At 36.2% G+C, this 21,242-nt stretch overlaps 1 protein-coding gene across 19 annotated transcripts in view; it reads left to right on the top strand.

Moving 5' to 3' along the window:
- Positions 1 to 21,242, top strand: part of EPS8 (EGFR pathway substrate 8, signaling adaptor) — a 182,101-nt gene that overhangs the window by 140,480 nt on the left and 20,379 nt on the right. For 6 of the 19 annotated variants that reach the window (XM_071210186.1, XM_004460304.4, XM_004460307.5 and 3 more), the window contains 4 exons: positions 1,964 to 2,147; positions 5,580 to 5,713; positions 19,394 to 19,502; positions 20,338 to 20,481. In XM_071210186.1, the coding sequence (XP_071066287.1) occupies positions 1,964 to 2,147; positions 5,580 to 5,713; positions 19,394 to 19,502; positions 20,338 to 20,481 (571 nt within the window). The remainder of the gene's footprint in view (positions 1 to 1,963; positions 2,148 to 5,579; positions 5,714 to 19,393; positions 19,503 to 20,337; positions 20,482 to 21,242) is intronic. The other 13 variants (XM_071210187.1, XM_058282839.1, XM_071210183.1 and 10 more) reach the window with 3 other exon arrangements.

Raw genomic sequence — 21,242 nt, 5'->3', positions numbered from 1 at the left:
CACAAAAAGAGCCTTTCCTTTTGAGAGAGAAGCATGAGTGAAGGTATGAAGCAAGAAGGTCAAGAGAATAGAGTATGAATATGGGGTTAGCTGGAATATGGAATTTGAATAGTGAGTGTTGTGGAGAAGGCAGGGAGGAAGACTGGTATTAAATGAGTTATACAGATTGGCATGCTAGGCTATGACAGACTCCCAGGGCCATGCTTGGTAGTTGGAGATGGTTCTTTAAGCTGTGGAGAGCCAGTATCTTTATGAATGGGAGTGTGACATAATTACATCTCTGTTTTTAAAAAGATCAGAATGGAAGTTGAGTGTTGTGTGGACCAGGACAAAAGTGGCTAGAGGAAGGGGGGAGGTACCTTGGGGTGCTCAAGCTATAGTAGAGAGGTTCCTTATTAATCATTTTTCTCCCAGACGAAAATAAATTGCAGTGGAAATGGAAAGGAGGAGGGGAAATTTTTAAGAATTGCATATTTGACAATAAGTGATGGTGGAAGACAAACCATTAACCACAGTAGCATTAAAGTTTGCCGATAAAGGCAAGGTATAAAAACATTTCTAATTTTGAGATGTGTAAATAAAAAATTTTCCTTTCCACATTTACCGAGATCTTTTTATTTCTCTCAGTAGTTCTAGTAAATCATTCAGAGCTTTGTCTTCCTGATGATTTTGAGTGGGCTTGCCTAAAAATAATAGACCATTAATATTTTTTTTCCTTTTGAATCATATTACAAAGCACTCCCACGTATTTTTTGGATTTTGGTAGTTGCTTGTGTTGGAATATGGTTTTTACTTTGCAGTGCTCATCAAGCAGAAAATCCTTTAGAAGTACTTCCATCACTGCTTTTATTTTGAAAATATTCTTTAAGCTTAGTTATTTATATGTCATTATGCAAAATCCGGTTAAATAGATTTCTTAAATCTAGTGGATTTAATAGATTATGTTTTGTGATAAGGGGAAATCTTTTTTTTTTACATGGGGCTTATTTTTATCAGATATTTTAGTGAAAATATAGCTCAGACTGTTTCATTTCTTTGTTGGGTTCCTCAACTAAGGAAATTAATCACCATTTGAAAAATACATTATAAGGATATATGCTGTTAGTTCTTCACACAAGGAAATGGTCATTTCAGACCCTAAATGCTAATAGTATTAGGAAATTGATGTAGATTCAAAAATTCATAAAGATGAAAAGAATCATGAAGGTACATAATAATCTAAATAAAATGCCTCAGTTCATCACAGTAGAAATAGAAAGAACTAACTCATGTGTGAAAGAGAAAACATAACAGAAATGAAGCTATAATTTCTATCCTAGTTATTTTTGTGGTTCTTGAGTGCTTAGGAGCTTTTAGAAGTCAGTCAGTCTCACTTAGAAACATTAAATAATGAATGGGTAATGATTATGATTATAGATTAGTCCTAACCTTACTTTTCTGATGAAAACGTACCTGACACATTTAATTTATATAATAGGTCATCTGTTTCATTTTAGGTGACTTCATAATTAAAAAATAATCTCAGGAATATGCTGGGCTCTTTCCCTTTTGAAGGCTTCATAATGATGGAAGGGGGTGAAGAGAGAGATATTTATGAAACTCATTTAGATAGTAGAGAAATTAATGTTCTAAACACCACATGTCTAGATTCACAGTCCCCATGCAGATTATTAAAAAAAAAACACCTTTACCCATGTTAAAAAGTCAAGTTTAATGGAGAATTTAGGCAATGTGATAAAAAATACATGACGCAACAGAATTCAGTCTTCCTTTTGGCTCCATTTTATTGGTATTAAATATATTTACTTTCTCTTTTTGGGTGACTGGAGGACAGATTAGGTATGTGTTGCTTTGGGTTGTCGATTTTTTGGATTTTTGTGTGTGTAGCTAGCCTTTGTGAAGATAATTCTGAGCACATACACTTCTAATCTTTATTTTGATGTGTTGTAATGTCCTCATATAGAGCAGAGTGGCCAAAAGAACAGTTTGTCCCACCCTATGTTCCACGGTTCCGCAATGGTTGGGAGCCCCCAATGCTGAACTTCATGGGCCCACCAATGGATCAAGATCTATATCAACTGGCTGAGTCTGTGGCAAACGTGGCAGAACATCAGCGCAAACAAGAAATAAAAAGATTATCAACAGAGGTGAGATATTTTAACATCACCTTTTGTACCGAGTACAGTAATGTGTGTGCGCTCCTGTGCTTCTGATTATGTGTTATCACATTTTTGATCTGAAGATTGTTCTTATATCATTGCCCTCTCCTACTGCTCTACACCACCTCTCTCAAACTCTTTCTTGTGGCAGTGGCTCATTCCCTGTAAAGCCCAAGCCAATCCAGTCATACTTACAGCCTGTCAGTCCTCACCCCTGCCACTTCTGTCCCTACTACCCTCAGCCTGGAGATCCTGTATCATCTGGAGTCCTCACTTTTATTGTCCTGCCACTTGGCTTATTTCTTTCTCTTTTCTGCCCTCTTTGCCAGATCCTCAGTACAGGTCCCTGAACCTAGCTTCTCTAATCAGAGTCAAGTGGCCCTTGGCTAAAAGCCTCCTTTTTTTCTCTTTTGTTCCTAGTCCTAAACCACTGGAGGTCTGTCAGCCTGGCTAGAGGACCAAGTCTTTCCCAGACTCTCTTCCCAGGCTCAAATGATCATTTGTAACACTGATACACCTTGAGGAGATCATAAAATTTGCTGTGTCTTTTAAGTACTTATTATTAAGCTTTACCTATTTGGAATTAAATTGAGGAAATTAAACTGATTATGTTATCTCTTCACATCTCTAGAAATACTTTTCTATTATTCTTCTTGTTTTGTCAGAAAAGCAAACTGAACATTGATTGAAGTTGAACCAAATCCAGATAGGATGATCAGAGCTGTGTAAATGATGACTAGCTCTTTTAGATCAAAAAAGTGAAATGTGAAAACACACACAGATGAATGAGGTCTAGTGTGAAGAAGAAAAGCAAATGATGATTGACTCCTTCCTTGAAGTCCTTTTTTTAATTCCTAGATTAATTTTCTCAGGCTACCATGGGTATTTATAATGTGGGAAACATGATGTGAAGAAATGTAATAACAAACCATAGTAAATAACATCCTGTGGCCTCACTTTTAAGTAGAAACTTTTATCTAAATTAATTTCTTAAAATTGTTCCTTGGGGGCTAGTTTCTGGACAAACAACAAGAATATACCAGAAGACTGATTAAATTCCTGAAACTTTAAAAATAAAACAAACATGCTTCTTTATTTCTTCTGGTTGCATATAAGGGAGGAAGTGGATGCCATACTTGACCTTCCCTCTAAATGAGTGATTAAGATGACCTCGTAGCTCTGGATATTGAATGGCAGGCATATGTCTGCTGTTATTTTATAGCTGAAACCTCATAACTATGAATTTTGTTTCCTCTTAGAGGTCAACTGTTTGAGAGGGGAAAAAATGTAATCAAACACAAAATTATGATTCATTTGCTGTTGCTATAGTTACAAATGACTGTTTTCAATCATAAAGCTTTCTAGCTTACACTTTTCATATCTTAAATAGGAAAATACAGGCTCATTTTAATTTTTGCCTCAGAAATTTTTTTGAGTTCTTTTTCCATTTTTAAATTTAAAGAGAGTAATGTGTTTTATGCATCTAAGTTTGTCTACTCTTACCGAATAAGTAATTTTTTAAATTATTGAGAATCTCTTTTGTAATGAATTACCATTTTCCTGTAGTAAACTATTTCCCATTTTATAGTTTAAGTATTTATTCACAGATTTAAAAAGTGAAATGAAAAACACCTGTTGTCAGTTCTAGGTGATTTTATGCTTTAGGATTTTGTTGGAAAAGAGGCCAACTAATGGTGATTTAAAATGCATTAAAAAATGTGATCATCCCTGGATGAGCAATTTTATTATACTTTATTGCTGCTATAGTCAATGTATTTAGAGCCAGTCATGGGTAATTCAGGACCTCGTGATTTTGTTTAGAATTGAAAAGTGTAGGCGAGGTGGAATGATGAGTATGGGTGGTGGCACTCACTAGGCAAGATGGTATGGTTGTCACAGTTACTCATTTGTCATCACTTCTGTCACCCCTTGTTGTAGCCCCAGTTGGTTGCAGGGCCTAGTGATTTCCTACTGGCTGGCAACTCTCTGTTATGTTCACAGCTAGACAAAAATGTGAAAAGTGTGGGTCACTCTAACATTTTAACATCCCCTCCCTTATAGCTGCCGTTATAATCAAAACGTACCTAATCATTTAGTGTCTCTATTTTACCCTAGGGAAATGATAAGCTGAATTAACTTGAGTTAAGTGGTTGACAATGCATAATTGCATTTTTTTTTAAAATTTTTCCTTCCTAATTTTTAAAAAATTTTACATTCAAAAAATATGAGGTCCCCATATACCCACCACCCCTCTCACCCCACTCATCCCACATTCAATTTTTTTGTCTTTATTTTTTTAATGTTACATTAAAAAAATATGAGGTCCCCATATACCCCCCACCCCCCTCACTCCATTCCTCCCTCCATAACAACAATCTCCTCCATCATCACGAGATATTCATTGCATTTGGTGCATTTTAAGTATCCTAATACATATTTCAGAGGAGTAATATAATGTGGGTATTTTGACATCAACACAGGCCCAGTGGGGGGCATCCCACCTAGACTATCTATGGATAAAGTCAGTTCTGCCCCTGTCAACTTTGACATTAGATGAACTCTACAAACCATGTGCCCAAGGGTTTTCTAAAATGATCCCAATAACATGTAATGCTTCAGTATGTATCATATATCTCCCATACTTCATTTGATATATGGAGATAGTACATAACCTTTAGGTCATTTGTGGGGGGGGGTCCTACCCCACCTACATAGTCTGAGCATGTGGTCTCTCTAGCTTTAAAAACCATGGTCCTAAAGGATGCATGGACTTCAGCACCTCCTCTTGGTAGCACCCAGTGGGCTTATGTCTGAATCGTGTTAATTGTAAAAAGAAATGACTCCCGCGTTCCTTATTCTGGGCTATCAAGATCAATATGTTTGTAGCCTTTCTGTTTTTCCCATATCATTAAATTTAATAATACGTAACAGTGCTGCCAGTTTTTTGGTTTTTTTCAATGTTCTATCTACTTGAGAAAAATGAGAGGATGGTGTAATATTTTTCAGATTATTTTCATGTTACAGTATTTGCTTGGCCAGAGTGACCATGGTCTGCAGCTTAAATATAGAGAAAGGGTTAAGGTTGTTTTTTTTTAAACGAGTTTTATTTTATACAAATTGTTAAAATTTGCCTAATACCCAAATCACCTATTACTGAAAATATTGATAAAGGAATTTATTGCTTTTATACCTGGCTATTTTCAAATTAAGATTAAGTCTTTGCACTAATGAGTTTTCTTGTTATAAGTACTTTTTGACAAAAATATAGCACCTTCATTTCATAATTGAGTAACATAATAGTCAAATCACTAGAAAATGAAAACTGATCATAGTATAGGAGAGGGTTGCTTGTTGACAGATCTCAGTACTCATTCAGATAGTATTTTGTTTTTCTTTCATCTTTTCCCCTTTGTCTTTCAGCAGTCCAGCATATCTGAGTATCCTCCAGCTGATGGGTATGCATTCAATAACAACATTTACTCAAGAGGGCCCCATCTGGACCAAGGGGAAGCTGCTGTTGCTTTCAAGCCAACTCCCACTTGCCATGTAGATAGGTAACATTTAATAGGCACCATTTGGGGAGCTGCTTTAGTGCTGTCAAAGGTGACAGTGTCTGCATTATCCACTACTTCTTTAAATTTTCTGTTGGTTAATTATTTAATAAAGTTTCAGTTGATCCCTCATGGAACTGGCTTTCTTGAACAAAAGACGTCTAGACTGCAAGTCGTAATTCACACTTAGGGCAAATGATTGGATGACTTTCCTTTCTTTAAAAAGATACTTCCGACAAATATGTGAATTTAGGAGGAAAGACTTGTTTTGAAACTCTTCTTTAGTTTGTACAAGGTAGTCTTAACGATCATTTTAGTTCTGCATCTTTTAAAATGAGCAATTTTCATTTTCTTTTCCCCAGTACAAACTTTTCTTTAGATAGAAATATTTAAATTAAACAAAAACAAAATAGTTAAACTGTCAACACTTTATCTGTAAGTCTTGTCATTTCATCTCATTTCAATTTATTTTTACCTTCCTGTTTTACATTTCATTTGTTTTCCCATATTTTCACTCTTTAAAAAGTTGAGTGTAGCCAGGAATAGAGATTTAGGATGGCACAGAAATAAAGTAACTGAAATAGTTTCACTTTTTCAGTCTTTCCTAGCCACTGCAAGTGAGTTTTATGTGGAGCCCAACCCATATGCAAAAGAGAAAAGGAGATGAAATATTGGTAGTAAGGATGTGTGGGAGAACCATCATTCAGGTGATATGGGTAGAGAACTTGACCTAGAATGTCCCTACCTCAGGACCACCCTTACCATGCGTGGTGTATGCCCTTTATTTTTTTTACAATGCACTCTTTTCTTAATAGAATCTGAAGAAGGTGAAATTTAGGTGTTTTGTTGTTTTTTTTTTCTTTTTTGTCAGGGATGCTGACAGAGGTAATGCTTAATCTTATGGAAATTATGCAGGTATTATTCTCAGGACACCAATAACATTAAATTGAGTACAAATCAAAGTCAGCAATGAATAATATATTTTGAAAATGCCAAAAGATGAATATCAGTTTCAATTATATGTTTGTTGCTTTAGTAGGTATAGGTGAAAATCAGTTTTGAGGTTTAAAAATTATTTCATTGAAATTCTTCATGCCTAACTCATTGCTCATCCTAATATTTTACTTTTCTTTTCCCTTTCTTCTAGATGTTAATATTCTAGAACTGATTTCAGATGAGTAATTCTTACTTTTTTGGGTTCAATCACTCTAGTAAATAGGGATTTTTCTCCACAGTACCTAGAAAACTACTTGAGTGCCTTTTTCACATGTCTTCAGAGTTGTACATTTTAATACTAGAACATTTTCTCTTCCTGCATTATAAGACCACATCTAGTACAATGTGGCCATTTAGAACCTGTTTGTAGATTTATTTGAATGATCGACTGAACAAATAAATAATAACATATCTAGTATTTTAGAGTGTTGGCTCTCTCTCTGTCTTTCACACACAAATGTGTAAGATATAAATATTAGTACTCATGAAATAACCTTATGTAGTTTATTTTAGGAAGCTGACCAGAAAGTCCTTTTAAGGTTTACCTTGATCTTTATGATCTTTATAGAATATTAGGGGAGTGTACTTTTGATTTATTGATTTAGTTATATTGTTATACCCTATCTAGTTCCAAAAAGGATTCAAGCAGCTCACTTTAAATTATATGCACAGTTAAAATAATTTTAATATTAAAATTAAAAATAGAATACCAAATTAAGAAATTATGAGTGAAGATAGGAATTAAAATTTATGAAGTATAAGGGTTGACACTGTTTGAATTTCAGATTTGTCTCTGATATTCCTGGCTGTCAAGCAAGAAAAGAAATACAATGATTTGCTGTCATTAATAAAAGGAATAATTATATGTTAGTTCCTTAAAATAAATAATGCTTTCCCTACTACTAAATTCTCAAAGTTATTATCTATTGGGGCTTTATATAGGGTGTGACAGTTAGATAAGGGATATTGTTTTTACCATATTTTTCCTCATTCACAGAATGCTGTTGTGGTGGATTTCATAAGGCTTCTTTTAGTAACCTGTGATAAATAGGAACTGTAATTTAATAAAGGGAATTCCATAAAATGATATTCAAATGCAGCCTTAGGAAGGTCAAAATTTACCCAGAGAAAGAATTTTTTGAAAATACATTTGAATAGTGGGTAGATTGCATATCTCAGTTGTCTTCATGGATCCCATCTTTATTAGTCAGGGTTCTCTAGGGAAACAGAACTGACATATATGTAATGTGATTTTTATAATAATTGTCTCATGTGACTGTGGGAATGGGCAAGTCCAAATTCCATAGGGCAGGCTGCAAGTTAGGAAGTCCAGTAAAGGTTTTCAATTAATTCCCCAGGAGTAGCTGGCTGGCTATATTAGAGATGGAAATTGTCTCTTCTGACTGCTGAAGTCATCACTTCTCCTTTGAAGACCTTCAGCTGACTGGATGAAACATCTCTTATTGTTGAAGGCATTCTCCTCAGTTGACTATAGATGTAGTCAGCCATAAATTCAATCAACTCACTAATGATTTAAGTTCATGAAATATCCTCACAGTAACTATCAGGTAGTGCTTGCTTGCTTGACCAAACAACTGGATACTATAACCTGGCCAAGTTGACACATGAACTTAACCATCACACCATCTCTCAGATGGGCTTAATAGGAGCTAGGTAATTGATAGGAGCTGTATCATTGATGTTCTAAGGTGCTAAGAAAATTTGTCATCATCATTGCTAAAGCTATTTGAAAGTTCTCATCTGATATGAAATACATAGAGGTTTGCAGTTTGTCTTTATGATTATTTTCATTTATCTGAAACACTATTATATGTAGCAATTCAGTAAATACCATATGAAATATAGTCACTGTTCAGTGAAATTATGGGGTCATTACATAGACATCATTTGAATTTAGATCTCTCACCTTTGAGGGAGCATAATTCAGAAGCAATTAAGTGTTTTGGAAAAGTTCTCAAATCATTGCTGCTCTCCATGTTTCCATGCTCTTTCTATTACCTATATCAGGTGTATTCCAAATCAGAAACAGAGACCATATATTTTTATATAGTCTAGAGTTCTTAAGAGACTTTGGTATATCTCAAAAATTGTAATGCGCATACTGTATACTTACTTCAAAGATATGCAAGATAGCATGGACATCAAAGAATACTGCAGCATACTTTTTTTTTTTTTAATTTTATCTGCCCCTGCCCCTGCGGCTTGCTTGCTGTATGTTCTCTGTGTCCATTGGCTGTGTGTTCTTCTGTGTCTGTATTTATTTTTATTTATCACCCCCCCATTGCAGCTTGCTTGTTGTCTGCTCTCTGTGTCCATTCACTGCGTGCTTTTCTGTGTTTTTACTTGTTTCCCTCTTTGTTGCGTCACCTTGCTGAGTAGGCTCTCTGTGGCGCTTGCTGGCCAGCGGCACTCTGCAGCGCTCATGGGCTGGCAGCGCTTGCAGGCCAGCAGCTCTCCGCAGCATGTGGCCAAGCCTTAACAAGCCTTAACAAGGTGGCCTCGGGACATGAACCCAGGGCCTCCCATATGGTAGACGGGAGCCCAACTGATTGAGCCACAACTGCTTCCCTACAGCATACTTTTTAAAATAAAATTTTTATTTTATTAACATATACAACCTAAAATTTCCCCTTTTAACAGCATTCAAATATATAATTCAGTACTATTAATTACATTCACAATGTTGTCCACCATCACTACTATCCATTACCAAATCTTTTCCATCATGCCACGTAGAAACACTGTGCCAGTTAAGCAGTAACTCCCCATCCCTTAACCCATCCCAGCCCCTAGTAACTTGGATTCTAGTTTCTGACTCGTTGAATCTGCTTATTCTGATTATTTCATATCAGTAAGATTATAAAATATTTGCCCTTCAGTGCTTGGCTTATTTCACTCAACATGATGTCTTCAAGCTTCAGCTATGTTGTCATGTGTGTCAAAACTTAATTCCTTTTTATGGCTGAATAATATTCTATTGTATGTATATACCACATTTCATTTATCCATTCATCTGTTCATGGACACTTGAGTTGATTCCATCTTGTACCAATTGTGAATGATGTCACTATAGATGTCAGTGTGCAAATATCTGTTCGAGTTCCTGCTTTCCAATTCTTTGGGGTCTGTACCTAGAAGTAGAATTGCCAGGTCATATGGTGATTCTATACTTAACCTTCTAAGGAACTGCCAAACTGTCTTCCACAGTGGCTGCACCATTTTACATACTCACCAACAATGAACAAGTATTTCTGTTTCTTTACATCCTCTCTAATATTTGCTACTTTCCATTTTTTAATAGTTGCCATTCTAGCGGGTATGCAATGGCATTTTCCTTGCTGTGGTTTTGATTTGCATTTCCCTAACGGTTAATAATGTTGATCATCTTTTCATGTGCTTATTGGCTACCTATTTATCTTCTTTGGAGAAATGACTAAATATTTTTGCCCATTTTAAAATTATTTCTTTTTTGTTATTGTTGAGTTGTAGGATTTCTTTACATATTCTGGATATTAAACCTTTATCAGATATGTTGTTTCCAAATATTTTCTCCCATTCTGTAGGTCATCATTTCACTTTCATGATTTTTCTTTTGTTTCTCCTGCTTTGGGTATAAAGTCTAAGAAACCATTCCTTAAAACCAGATATTGAAGATGCTTCCCTGTGTTTTCTTTTAGGAATTTTTATAGTTCTGATTCTTATATTTGGGTCTTTGATCTCCAGTTTGAGTTAATTTTTGTATATTGTGTGAGATAGGGGACCACCTCCATACTTTTGCATATGGATACCCAGTTTTCCAGCAGCATTTTTTGAAGCGACTCTTTTTTCCCCATTGAGTGAATTTGGCACTCATGCCACTTATTAGTTGACCATAGATGTGAGGGTCTATTTCTGAACTCTCTATTTGATTCCATTGGTCTACACATCTGTTTTTGTGCCAGTTCCATATTGTTTTGATTACTATAGTTTTTTAATAAGTTGTAAAATAAAGAAGTATGAGTTCTCCAACTTCTTTCTTCTTTTTCAAGATGGTTTTAGCTGTTCAGGAAGCTTGACCCTTCCATATAATTTTTTTTTTTAGGTACTGGGGCCAGAGATTGAACCATTGAACCCTAGACTTCATATGTGAGAAGCCAGCACTCAACCACTGAGCCACATTGGCTTCCCTGAATTTGTTTTTTCATTTGTTTGCTTGTTGTTCGTTTTTTTTGTTTTTAGGAGGCACCAGGGACTGTACCTGGGACTTCCCATTTGGGAAGCAAGCACTCAACTGCTTGAGCCACATGTGCTTCCCTCCATATAATTTGATGATTGGCTTTCCATTTCTGCGAAAGCTGTTGGAATTTTGATTGGAATTGTAATGAATCTGTAAATTACTTTGGGTAGAGTTAAGGTCTTAATGAAATTTAGTCTTCCAATCCATGAACATGGAATATTCTTCCACTTATTTATATCTCCTTTTATTTTATTTATTTATATCTCCTTTTTATTTTAGAAATGTTTTATAGTTTTCCATGCATCAGTTCTTTACATCTTTGGTTAGATTTATTCCTAGATATTTGAGTCTTTCACTTGCTATTGTAAATGGATGTTTATACTAGTGTATAGAAACACTGCCTTTTTTGCATGGTAATCTTTTGTCCCAGCACTTTGCTGAATTTGTTTATTAGCTCTGGTAGCTTTGTTGTGGATTTTTCAGGATCTTCTATATGGAGAATCATGTATCTGCAAATATGGAAAGTTTTCCTTCTTCCTTTCCAATTTCAGTGTCTTTGATTTCTTTGTCTTGCCTAATTGCTCTGGGAAGAACTTCCAATACAATGTTGAATAACAGTGGTGGCTGTGGACATCCTTGTCTTATTCCTGATCTCAGAGAGAAACTTTCAGTCTTTCACTATTGAGTATGTTGTTAGCTGTGAGTTTTTTAAGCCTTTATCAGTTTGAGGAAGTTTCCTTCTGTTCCTGGTTTTCTAAGTGTTTTTAAATTAAGAAGCATTATTGGATTTTGTCAGATGCCTTTTCTTTGTCAATTGAGATGATCGTGTGTGTTTTTCCCTTCATTCTGTTAATGTGGTATATTGCATTAATTGATTTTCTTTTATTGAACCATGCTTGCATACCTGGAATAAACCCCACTTGATCATGTATATAATTCATTTAATGTGCTGTTGTATTTAGTCTGCTAGTTATTTTATTGAGTATTTTTGCATCTATATTCATAAAGCATATTAGTCTGTAATATTCTTTTCTTGCAGTATTTTAATCTGCCTTTGGTACTAGGGTGATGTTGGTGTCATGGAATCAATTAGGGAATTTTCTCCCATCTTCAAATTTTGGAATAGTTTGAGAAGGATTGAGGTTAATTCTTTCTGGAATGTTTGGTAAAATTCCCAGTGAAGCCATCTAGTCCAGGGTCTTCCTTTGTTGGAATATTTTTGCTTACCAATTCAGTTCTTTCCTTGTTATTGGTCTGATGAGATCTTTATTTCTTCTTGAGTCAGTTTAGATAGTTTTTGTGTTTTGGGGAATTTGTATACTTCATCTAGGTTATACAATTTGTTGACATACAAGTGTTTATAGTATCCCTTATAATCCCTTTTATTTCTGTGGGGTCTATAATGATGTCCCGCAAATTTTCTAATTTTAATTATTTTCCTCTTCTCTCTCTCTCTCTTTTTTTTATTGTCAGCCTAGTTAAATGTTTGCTTTTAGCTTTTGGTTTTGTTGATTCTCTCTGTTTGTTTGTTGCTGTTGTTTTAAATTCTCTATGCCATTTATCTCCATTCTAATTTTTTTTTTCCTTCTGTTTGCTTTTGATTTAGTTTTCTCCTCTTTTTCTAGATCGTCCAGTTATGAAGTTAGGTCACTAATTTGAGATCTTTTTTCTTTTTTTTTTTTTTCAAGGTGGTAGCAGGGATTGAACCCAGGACTTCATACATGGGAAACAGGCACTCAATCAATGAGCTACATCTGCTCTGCTTTTTAAATTTTTTTTCCTTGCTTTTTGGAGATACTGGGGATTGAACCCAGGACCCAGGACCTTGGATGTGGGAAGCAGAAGGTCAAGCAATGAGCTACATCTGCTCCCCTCTTCTTTTTTTAAGACAAGCATTTAGACCTATAAATTTCTCTCTCAGCTGTGCCTTTTCTCCATCCCATAAGTTTTGGCATGCTGTGTTTTTGTTTGATTTGCCTCAAGATATATCCTTATTTCCCTTGTGATTTCTTCTTTGACCCATAGGTTATTAAGAGAGTGTTGATTTCCACATATTTCTTAACTTTCTATTTCTCCTTAACTTTCAGTATCTCTAATGATATTGTTTTTTAGCTCCATTCCATTTTTTAAAAATTTTCTTTAAAAAGATTTATTTATTTATTCCCCCCCCCCCCCCGATTGTTCTCTGTGTCTATTTGCTGCGTCTTCTTTGTCCGTTTCTGTTGTCGTCAGCGGCAGGGGAATCTGTGTTTGTTTTTGTTGCGTCATCTTGCTGTGTCAGCTCTCCGTGTGTGCAGTGCCATTCCTGGGCAGGCTGCACTTTCTTTCGCGCTGGGTGGCTCTCTTTACAGGGCGCACTCCTTGAGCGTGGGGTTCCCCTACGCAGGGGACACCCCTGCACGCCAGGGCACTCCTTGTGCGCATCAGCACTGCACATGGGCCGGCTGCACACGGGTCAAGGAGGCCTGGGGTTTGAACTGCGGACTTCCCATGTGGTAGACGGACGCCCTAACCACTGGGCCAAGTCCACCACCTGCTCCATGCCATTTTGATCAGAGAAAATACATTATATGGCTTCAGTATTTTTAAAATTTGTTGAGACTTGTTTTTTGACCTAACATGGTCTATCCTGGAGAATGACTTATATACATTCTGCTGCTATTGGGTGAAGTGTCCTAGCTATGTGTTAGCTCTAGTTAGTTTTTAGTATTCATTCAAGACTTATATTTCCTTATCCATCTTCTGTCTAGATGCTCTATCCATTATTGAAAATGGTATATTGAAGTCTCCTACTATTAATGTATTTCTCCCTTTAAATCTGTCAATATTTGCTTCATATTTTGGGAGCTTTGCCATTAGGTGCATCTATAATTGTTTTTTTCTTCTTGTTAAATTGACAACTTTATAGTGTTTAGGGACCTTCTTTTTCCTCATAACAGTTTTGACTTAATGTGTATTTTATTTGATAGTAGTACATCTACCCCAGCTCTCTTTTGGTTACTATCTGCATGGCATGCAAAGACTCCTGTCTTTGAATTTAAAGTCTCTTTAAGTAGCATATCATTAGCTCAGGCTTTTTAAAATTTATTCTGCCAATTTCTGCCTTTTGACTAGAGAGTTTAATCCATTCAGTTTCAAAGTAACTAATAATGTAGGACTTTTTCTGCCATTTTGCTACTGATTTTTATAGGCTTGTACCTTCTTGTTCTTCAAGTCTTCCTGATTTTTTTTGGAGACTATCATTTTGAGTCCTACATCATTTCCTTATGAGTATATTTTTCAGATATTTTCTTTGTGCTTAAGATGGGGCTTAATGTTAACATCCTAAATCTATAATAGTCATATTTGATTTGAAGCTAACTTAAATAGCATACACAGACACTGGTCCTACATCCCTCTGTCCCCACCCTTTGTTGTATTTGTTACAATTATAACTTTATACACTTTATGCCCAAACCATAGACATATCATTACTTTTTATGCATCTGCACATTTTAGAACTTGTAAGAAGTAAAAAGTAGAGATATATACCAAAGTATACAATCAATAGCACTGGCATTTATAATTGCCCATATGGTTACTTTTATCACAGATCTTTAATTCTTAATGTTACTTCAGTCCACCATCTCATGTCCTTTCCTTTCAGTCTGAAGAACTCCATTTGGCATTGCTTTTAGGACAGGTCTAGTGGTGATGAACTCCCTTAGTTTCTGTTTATCTGGAAACATCTTAATCTCTCTCTCATTTTTAAAAGACAGTATCGCCAGATGTAAAATGTTTGGTTGGCAATTGATTTTTTTCAGCACTTTACATCCCACTACCTTCTTGCCTCTGTGGTTTCTGATGAGAAATTGGCACTTAATTTTATTGGGGATTTCTTTTTCCTGTACCTTTCAGAACTCTTGCCATTGTCCTTGGCATTTGACAGTTTGAGTACTATGTGCCTTCACATGGTTCTCCTCAAGATTATCCTGTTTGGTGTTTGTTGGCCTTGAATGCACACATTCATGTCTTTCATTAAGTTTGAGAAGTTTCCTACCATTATTTGTTGAATATCCCTTCTGCCCCTTTCTTTCCATAATCTCCTTTTGGGACTACCATAATGTATTTAATGTTATGCTTGTCTGTGTCCCAAAGGTGTCTTAGGCCCCATTCAGGTTTTTTCGTTCTTTTTTCTTTCTGCTCCTCAGCCTGAACTATTTCAATTATCTTCTATCTTCAAGTTCACATATTCTTTCTTCTTCCAGCTCCAGTGTGCTATTGAAGCCCTCTAAGGAAGTTTTTCTTTTTTTAAGATTTTATTTTTTCCCTCCTCCCCCACGTTGTTTGTGCTCGCTGGCTGCCCTATGTTTCGGTTTGTTGTGTGCTCTCTGTCTGTTCATCTTCTTTTTGGGAGGCATTGGAAACAGAATCTGGGACCTCCCATGTGGGAGGCAGGAGCCCAATTGCTTGAGCCACCTCCATTCCCTACTTATTGGTCTCTCATTGTGTTTCCTTGTTATGTCATTGTGCATTATGTCCTCATTGCGTCATCTTGTTGCTTTCAGGTCGCTCCATCAGTTTGCTGTCTTGCTCATCTTCTTTAGGAGGCAACAAGAATGGAACCCAAGACCAACCTGTGTGGTAGGCAGGCACCCAACTGTTTGAACCACATCCACTCCCCCCTCTAGGGAGTTTTTATTTCAGATATTACAGTCTTCAACTCCAGTTTGGTTCCTTTTTAGAATTTCTCTCTCTCTATTGATATTCTCCTATTATTCATCATTTTCCTGAACTAAAGAATCCTTTATTTATTTTCTGTGTTTTCCATTATCTCCTTGACTATATTAGAGATCAGTTTTTTAAAATATATTTTTATTAGAGAAGTTGTGAACTTACAATCATGCATAGTGTCCAGAATTCCCATACAGCTCCCCTCTACCAACACCTTATAATCATGGATCATTTATTACAGATTATTAGAGAACATCATTAGACTATTACCACTAACTATTGTCTGTGGTGTACTTTTGGTATATTTTTTATCCATACCCCTCCTATTATTAACACAGTATCTTCTTTGAAATTGATGCAAGAATATTATAATATTTCTATTAACTATAGTCTATAAGTTACATTAATTGTTTTTTCCCATGCATCGCCATATTCTTATCACCTTGTAATAGTGATGTACATTTGTTCTAGTTAATAGAAGAGCATTCTTTTATGTATACAATTTTTTAAAATTCTTTTTTAAAATTTTTATTTCTCTCCCCTTCCCCAGTGCCCCCCCCAGTTGTCTGCTTTCTTGTCCATTTGCTGTGTGTTCTTCTGTGTCTGCTTGTGTCAGCAGCACCCAGAATCTGTGCCTCGTTTTGTTGCATCACCTTGCTGCGTCAGCTCTGTGTGTGCAGCGCCACCCTGGACAGGCTGCACTTTTTTTGCGCTGGGCAGCTCTCCTTATGGGGCACACTCCTTGCACATGGGGCTCCCTTACACCCCTGCGTGGTACGGCACTTGTTGCATGCATGCATCAGCACTGCGCTTGGGCCAGCTCCTCACACGGGTCAGGAGGCCCTGGATTTGAACCCTGGACCTCCCATGTGGTAGGCAGATGCCCTGTCTGTTAGGCCAAATTCGCTTCCCTATGTATACTATTAAACACAGTTTTTATCCACTTCCAGGTTTACTATGTTATTCAGTCCCTAGATTATCCTCTAGCTTTCTTTCAATTGATTTTTGCAGCCCTAGACTACCCCTTTCAGCCACAATCATATTTATAAACACCTGTGTTGTTATCCTCACTATAATGTGTTACCATGAACTCTATTCATTTCTACACTTTTACAGTCAAGCTAATTAAAAATTCTACATGCGTCAAGCATTAGTACCCCATCTTGGCCATCATCCTATCTCCTAGTAATGTATACTCTAGATTTTACTATGTGTTTATTCTTTGTATTTAGTTCAAAAGGTCTTTTAAAGTCTATGTCTGGCATGTTTGAAGTCTGATCTTCGTTGATAGCTTCTGAATTTTTATCTTTTTCCTTGGGATAGGTCATCATTTCCTGTTTGTCTTGTAATAATTTGTTGCACACTGTATATTTTAATTTTTTAATGTGTTAATTCTGGCATTTAGTTCCTAACCTGTCTGTGTCTTAAGTTTCATCCAGCTAGGAGTATGACACAGATGTCCTTGAGTGCTGTATGCTAACAGAAACAAACACAAAAATGCCTTTCATAATCTTTGCAAATTGACTTGCCATTGCCTTGTGTTATCTTTCAGAGTTTAGCCCTCCTATTAAGGGCTTGAAAATGAATTGCAAGATCCTCTGCATCTTTCTGAGCCTGCAGCTTGTCCTGGTCTTGTGCCCACTTGTGGCCTTAGGGATTTTACCCCTCCTGGGAGTGCTAATATATTTCTTAAAGCTAATAGTCCTTTTCCCCAGTCACTCCCACTTAATTGTTTCTTACACTGTGTTAGCTGTCAGCAAACTGCCTCTGGCTACAGGGCAAGATGCTTGTCTTCATGGTGAGCCACAGATGAGTTTCCTGGTTCAGTCTCTCTGCTGACCACCGATAGAGCTGTCTGGAAGAGAGTCATCCTGGGATGTGCACAGAGGTTACTCTGCTCCCTCTGGAACAGGGCCAGGCACCCACGGTGGGAGTGCAGGCCAGTGCCACGATGCACCTCAGAGGGCATGTGGGAGGGCCCAGCCAGGCCACCAAGAGCCTTCACTATTTTTAAACTTGTGTTTCTTGTTTGGGCACTTGTCCATCACTGCAACCATTTGACTGTTTTCTGGAGTTTTGAGCAAGATGGCTTTACTAGTTTTTGCTAGTTTTTCAGAAGTTTTGTGGAGGAATAGTTCCCTGGAATGTCTTCCACCATCATCTTGATGAAGTGAAAGTGAGACCTTTTTTTTTTAACCCACTCTTTTATTCCAAAGGAAGAGAGTTATTCTACCCTTTGTTTCATAACCACAACTCTTGGTTATTGGTAGTGATTATTCTCAAAGTTACAGGAGGGAGGACCATTGGTGAAGAGAGAAAGATGGAAAACTCATTGTTTTTTTCTACATTTTAAAGGTGGTTGAATATCTATTATCTCCAAATAAAATCTTAATAGAATGTTAATATGTGAACTAAATAAAAGTGGAGCTATTCCAGTAGGGATAGGCATGGAAGATACATGGAACAGTTTTGAAGTTGTTATTAGTAATAACACCCAGTTTTTTTTACTGTGATTTTACTTTTTTTCTAGCAATCTTTTTTTTTTAATTTAATAAAAATAGCTATTAGGTCACGTAGCTTGCAGGTCATATTTTTTCTTTGTACCTGTTCCCCTTCTCTGATGGGGTTAAATATCTAAGAGGTAGCAAATTACCTGTGGTCATACAATATGCTGTGTCCACAGTTGTCCAGCAGGCCCTGGTATGACTCAACATTCCAGAAAACCTTGGTGGGTAGTGCAAAGAATGACTACAAGGGAAGGATGACCGAACAACTTCAGGTCTTTCTGTCTTTTCTCTTGCAGATATGTGTGTGGAAATGCAAAGGTGTAAATAGAGGAGGAGATTAGGGAATAAAGAAAAAACAGTTCAAGTTATTTTATTATTGAATTGTACAAAAAAAAAAGAATTAGTGCCTTGGTACTACATCAGAATTTTTATGTTTTATGTATAAAATTTTCAATTGTGTCACTAAATACATTAAAAGTCATTTGCTGATTAGATGAGGTATTTGGTTTTTAAGAAACTTAGTTTTTGTTCGTTTGTTCGCTTGATATAGAGCCTGTATCCCTGTTATTTAAATTTATTGTGTTTAATTAATTAATTTGGAAGTATTATCAGTCATATACATCAAATCAATTTCCATAAGTTATGGTATATTCTAGTATTTAATTCATACCTCGCCTTGCAGTTTAAGTAAGTAGACAAAACTTTACTAAGAATTGATACCTAGTCAGAATATTTTTATATATATGTTTGGTTAATGAGTTGGAGACATTGATTGAATTAGTGAAATCAATATATAATTTAAATTGCCATTCTGGAAATAATCTTCAGCCTCCTTTAATTTTATGAGAAATACTAATGAGCATTTATTGTCTTTATCCTAGGTCTTTCCTAGCAGGGAGGCTAATTAACAACTGTATGTGTATTTAATGAACAAAGAAACTATATACTTGGAATCTAGATATGACTCAGTACCAATTGGCCTTGGGATCTTGTATCCTTTAATTCTGCCCTAGCCATAGTTTGTTCATTTCAGTAGTAAGAACGCCAAAGTTCTTTGGTTTTCATATTCTGTACTTTTTAGGCTTCTATGTGGGGTAAAACAATATGATGAAACAAAGGTGCTCTCTAAGTAAGTTGCAGACTGTTTTCTGGTAGGATTTGGCTTGCCTGACTGATTTATTTTCAGCTTTTAGGAACTAGAATGGTAATCTTGTTTCTTTCTTTTCGTAGAAATTATGATCCACTCAAAACACAGCCCAAGAAATATGCCAAATCAAAGTATGACTTTGTGGCAAGGAACAACAGTGAGCTTTCAGTTCTAAAGGATGATATTTTAGAGGTAATAGAATTTTATCTCTTTTATATTCTTAATAAAATGGATTTATTGTAATCCTTTTTTGGCATATATTTGAACCTTCCTCAGAGAATTGCAGAGGTTAAGAATTATTTTTTCTCTCCAAGGATATATCCTATTATAGATACTTGTATCTGTTTAGGAGGGGTAGCTGCCTTATCTGTTGTGTAGTTGTTGTTGTTAGACTTTTTGGCTTCCTTTGATGTTAAGTGTAAGTCCCCACATGTTGTGTGCTCTCCTTCTGGGCTTTATTCATTTTGGAATCAAAGGCTGGTTATCACTTCAGAATTTGATGTACCATAATATTTATAGAAGAATAACATTTCCTTCTTTCTACCTTAGTATCCTTTCTCATATTTACCCAGCAGTCAGTGGGCTAATGGTTTGGGGAATAGTCTACCATGACTTCCAAATCCCTTTCTTAGGTTATAACTGTCTTCTTGAATATGTGGGGCAATCAGAATAGGTTTTGTACAAAGTGGTTTTAAAGCTTTTCCTTAATATTCCAGAAGTGGAGATGAAGAACTTTCCATCTATAAACACTTCAGATAGTACAAACAATTACACATTCTTGGATGGTAATATGGACCTTAGGTAGATTCACCATAGTACCATCATACCTGCTCTATGCTAGTAATTGTAATTCTTAGTGTAATTCCCGAGAATCATTCAATGCACAATATGTTGATGCCAAGTTAATGTGTCACGAGTAAAGTAGAATTTAAAAAGTTTCTTGGTTGATATCTAAAAATAAAAATTGAAAATCCTCCATGGATTGATTTTGGTACTAAAATGACACCATTTTCTTCAATGATGACAGATCCTTGATGATAGGAAGCAATGGTGGAAGGTTCGAAATGTAAGTGGAGATTCTGGATTTGTGCCAAATAACATTTTGGATATTGTGAGACCTACAGAATCTGGATTAGGCCGTGCTGACCCACCCTACACACATACCATACAGGTAAGAAAACTTAATTTTTATAAGTTTTCAGATTTACCTGTTTCTTAAACAGGAGATAAATACCTTTTGAGTAATAATTGTGAGACATTTTCTTAAAACAACTTTTCCTAGGGTAATTGGGGGCGATGGTGAGAGACAAATTACATATGTTTTCTGATTTACTTCTTTATGAAATTGCTCAAAATGTTTAGCAGTAAGTGACTGCGGTCTTTTATCATCATCTTATGCATGGTCTTCCTGTCCATCAGTGCTTCCTCTTGATGTAGGGTGGCACTGAGGTGGTAGCTAGAATGTCTGCTAGTCCCTCCATGCTCATCAGCCTTTGCCCTCAGAGTCTTTTCTTCTTCCTGTTTTTTTTGGAGGTACTGGGATTGAACCCAGGACCTCATATATGGGAAGCAGGTGCTGAACCACTGAGCTACATCTGCTTCCCAATGAGAGTCGGTTTTTTCCATTTGTTTGTTTTTAGAAGGTACTGGGGATTGAACTTGGGACCTTATTCATGGGAAGCAGGCACTCAACCACTTGAGTGACATCCACTCCCCAGACTCTTTTCTTAAATGTTCTGCTTCTGACCCACCTTGAACTTGTGCTCCTCCCAATTGATTCTAATACATGCGTATTTGTTCAGTTGTATTATAATTTATTTTTCCTTTCTTGATTTTAAGATTTTAAATTATGTACTTCTATAGACTTAATAGGTCAGGGTTATGCCTCTTGATAAATGGGCAGTTATTGAGGCCCATGCCACATTTTCAGGA

The sequence above is a fragment of the Dasypus novemcinctus genome, chromosome 20 (genome assembly GCF_030445035.2).
Source record: "Dasypus novemcinctus isolate mDasNov1 chromosome 20, mDasNov1.1.hap2, whole genome shotgun sequence".
Lineage (NCBI taxonomy): Eukaryota > Metazoa > Chordata > Mammalia > Cingulata > Dasypodidae > Dasypus > Dasypus novemcinctus.
This window is presented reverse-complemented; position numbering and strand designations above follow the sequence as displayed.